Source organism: Camellia sinensis, chromosome 15, assembly GCF_055761805.1.
Source record: "Camellia sinensis isolate YWXY chromosome 15, ASM5576180v1, whole genome shotgun sequence".
NCBI classification, from domain to species: Eukaryota; Viridiplantae; Streptophyta; class Magnoliopsida; order Ericales; family Theaceae; genus Camellia; species Camellia sinensis.
In genome coordinates this window covers 136,074,256-136,077,514 of record NC_138975.1, presented here as the reverse complement: position 1 = coordinate 136,077,514, position 3,259 = coordinate 136,074,256, and the positions used below count along the sequence as shown (strand labels likewise).

General features: G+C 49.4%; 1 protein-coding gene across 1 annotated transcript; it reads left to right on the top strand.

Moving 5' to 3' along the window:
• Positions 1–259: 259 nt before the first annotated feature.
• Positions 260–1,250, top strand: LOC145813820 (uncharacterized). Its single transcript, XM_082909932.1, has 3 exons — positions 260–343; positions 423–521; positions 730–1,250. Exons 1-3 carry the CDS (start codon positions 302–304, stop codon positions 1,114–1,116), a joined length of 528 nt encoding a protein of 175 aa, XP_082766058.1. The 5' UTR covers positions 260–301; the 3' UTR covers positions 1,117–1,250.
• The last annotated feature ends 2,009 nt before the right edge of the window (positions 1,251–3,259 follow it).

Sequence of the window (3,259 nt, the reverse complement as noted above, 5' to 3'; positions counted from 1 at the left end):
CTTGCTATATGTTGCGGAGGGGGACTACACCACTTACCGTCACATATATTTGATGCCTCCATTGACAGAAGCTCGTATTCCGATGATGAGACCTGCCGGTATGTCATCCTCGGACCAGGCTCGGGCTCGAGCTACAGACGTCCCTTCTTCTAGCAGGGCTGGCACATCTAGAGGTGGGAATAGACCGGTTCCTCCGGCTCCGTCGATTCATCCTCATGTCGGATGGCCAGATATGCCTACTGAGTTGATGGCGTGGCAGTATGGGGCTAGCTCTCCGACTCCGATCCCACTAGAGCCTCCTATGCCCAGTGATCGATATGCCATTGATCCGGACTCACCGCCGGTATGCTCCACTTTTCATTCATCATTCAGATGTTTAGACATTCTTCTGTTTACTGATGATTATGAGCTCATTTTTGCAGCCATCGCGAGGGTACATAGAGGAGGTGGTTGGACTGGTGGCCACACTCGAGGGCATGGTCCTGCGCAGGGAGGCACAGTTATCTGTCGCGGGCATTCAGGTACCCTTCAGTTCTCTGGCATTTATCATACTTCTGATGACATGTTGATTTCTACTGCATCGACAGACCACTTGTGTAGAGCACATCTGACACACACCCCACTTGTACACTGTATTTACATGCACCCACTTCATGTAGCTTTTGCTTGTATCTGCATCTGATGTATATATTTGAACTGATGCATTTGAATTGAACTCTTTGTTTTCAGATGCCTTCATGGTCCGGTCAGCCGCAGGCCAGGCCACCTGGGCCTCATTGGGGAGCTGGGCCATCTGAGCCTTTTCAGGGGGCGGGGTCATCTCGGCCTTCCCGAGGAGCCGGGCCATCTAGGCCTTTTCGAGGGACTCGAGGGGGGCCCGTCCGCAGACGCAGGGCTCACGTTGTGGAGGTGGAGCCTGATGAGGAGGAGGAGGAGGCTACCGACCGTCAGTTCGAGACATCTGTTGAGGAGGGAGGCTCCGGTTTTGGCTCGGGGAACAGAGGCGAGGCTGAGGAGGATCCTGAGGATGACAGCTCCGACTCAGATGATGGTGTGGAGGTCGTCCCGCAAAAGAGGACGAGGCGTGCTTCTCGTTCCCGCTCCCGAGGATTTTGATGTTGCTATTTCCTGCTTTATTTTTCTTTTTACTAGTAGTTTGTAGCACTTTGCACAATGTTAGGCAGTTTTATTTTTGTAAAACTTGTACCTTTGTTTGTTGTAAAGCATGATGAAATGAAATAGCTTTTGAAAAGGTGTTCGTATTTTAAACTTTTAGCATCGTATCGCATCATTTACTTTGCACAAGAATGAAATTGAATGGAAATGTGCATTGTGTAATCACCAAGTCAGGTAGTGAACCGACGCAACAAACTAAACAACTCGACTTACTAAGATATAACAGGATCTTTAGCAAGTTTACAACTCGATAAGCAAAGTGCAACAACTCAAATAAATAAGATTTTAACAAAAATTGCTTAAACAGAGAGCAATGACTCAAAAAACACAAAACACGTCCGCTCGACAAACAACTCGATAAGCAAAATGCAACAACTCGATAAACAAAACTTAACAACAACGAAGCGTACTTCTGACGATCTGGGCACCGGAATGCATCTGAAACAGAGGGAGATGAAGGCCTTTGACTTTCCCGTTTGCATGGAAATGTTTGGAACTCTCCCTCGAAGGGTAAAACAGGGCCAAGGAGATACACTGCAGCATTGCCAGCCATCCCTGGGAGCTGGCCGGCCATTTTTGTAAAAAGTAAATGGCTGGCCAGCCATTTCTGAAAAAGTAGATAGCTGTCCAGCCAGAAAAAGTGGCTGGCCGGCCATTCAGTCCTGCAGCCACCAGATTTTTGACACGTGTCCCCGTGAATAGTGTTTTTTCTTCTATAAAAGCCTCAGCTTTGGGAACATTCATTTCATCTTAGTTTTAGCCAAAGATGGAGGCGTTTCTTGCAGAAAATATCACATCTTGGATCTCTTCTCTAGATGGCTCGGAAAAGTTGAATTTCCGGGGTTTCGGCTTGAATGCACTATTCACGCTGAGCCGTACTCCGCTACAGCTTCCTTTTCTCCATGCCGCGGCCAGGTTCTGGAATCCAGTGACGCATGTTTTTAGCTTTGGCGGCCAAGAGATGTGTCCCACTTTCGAAGACTTTCAGGTTTTGATGGAGTCTGAATGCTCTGAAGTGATCTTGCCTCAGCTCCGTTTTGGTCACGCCCAGGCTTTAGGGCGGATGTGTGGGCTCACGGCGCACGACGCTCGATCTCTGATCTGCAGTGGGGAGCTGGACATCCTCGGCTTGATCCATCGTTTTTCCGACGCCGGTGACCGCAGCAACCATTATTGGCAGGGTTTCCGGCAACACGCCCTCTGCTTATGTTTGTTGTCTCACTTTCTGCTTTCCTCGGGCTTCGGCGGGGCTAGCATTCGCCTGATTGAAGTCGCCCAAGGTTTGAGAGAAGGAAAGAGCTGTATTGCCATGACCTTGGCCGAGACATTGATGGGTTTAGATTCTGTCTATCGCCGGGAGGTGACTAGGTTTGCTGGGAGTCCACTGCTACTGCAGGTAATGTTTCCCACCCGACCTCACATATATATTTGCTCACATCACTCGACCCTCAGGCTCGATTTTTCTCTCAAAACCCTTGTCTTACTTTTCTCTCATCGTACATCTCTATATTCTTTATTCTCTCATTTTCCATCCCTCCCCTAGGTATGGTTAATGGATAAGTTGCAGGTTGTGGACTCTTGCCCGGCTTATTCAGCTCGAGGCTACTTCTTTCGGCAGCGCCTAGTCAATGCTCTTGACGAAAGATGGTGGTTCGATTGGATGTGCAATTTGTCCGCAGACGGCATTGCTTGGCGTTGTCCTTGGCTCAACCTCCCGGCAATGAGCTATAGTATGTCCCGGCTGATTGGGATTTAACTGATTGGTCTAACCCACTGCGTATTCTATTTTCCGTTTCGGTTCCTGCGTCAGTTTGGCCATGATCAGACTTGCCCACCGGAGGGGATTGAGTATCCAGCTGCTTTCCCGATCCGGGGTGCACAGCTTGCCCGATATGCCACGGCATGGAGGACTAGAGAGCTCTTGGCCCCTGCCTCAACTTTCAGTTGCACTTTATCCGATGAGTGCGTGGATTGGCTCAATGAGGAGGCACAGGTTGGGCCCAGCTTGGCATCAGATGCTCCGTCCAGCTCTGGGAGGGGACGCGGAGATACTTGATTCAACTATGCCCCAAATTTATTGCTT

Bases quoted from the DNA above. Each gene is read 5' to 3' on its own strand.
- LOC145813820 (XM_082909932.1), top strand. From the start codon at position 302: ATGCCCAGTGATCGATATGCCATTGATCCGGACTCACCGCCG. The intron at 344-422 runs GTATGCTCCACT...TCATTTTTGCAG, and splicing joins TTGATCCGGACTCACCGCCG to CCATCGCGAGGGTACATAGA. The intron at 522-729 runs GTACCCTTCAGT...CTTTGTTTTCAG, and splicing joins TATCTGTCGCGGGCATTCAG to ATGCCTTCATGGTCCGGTCA.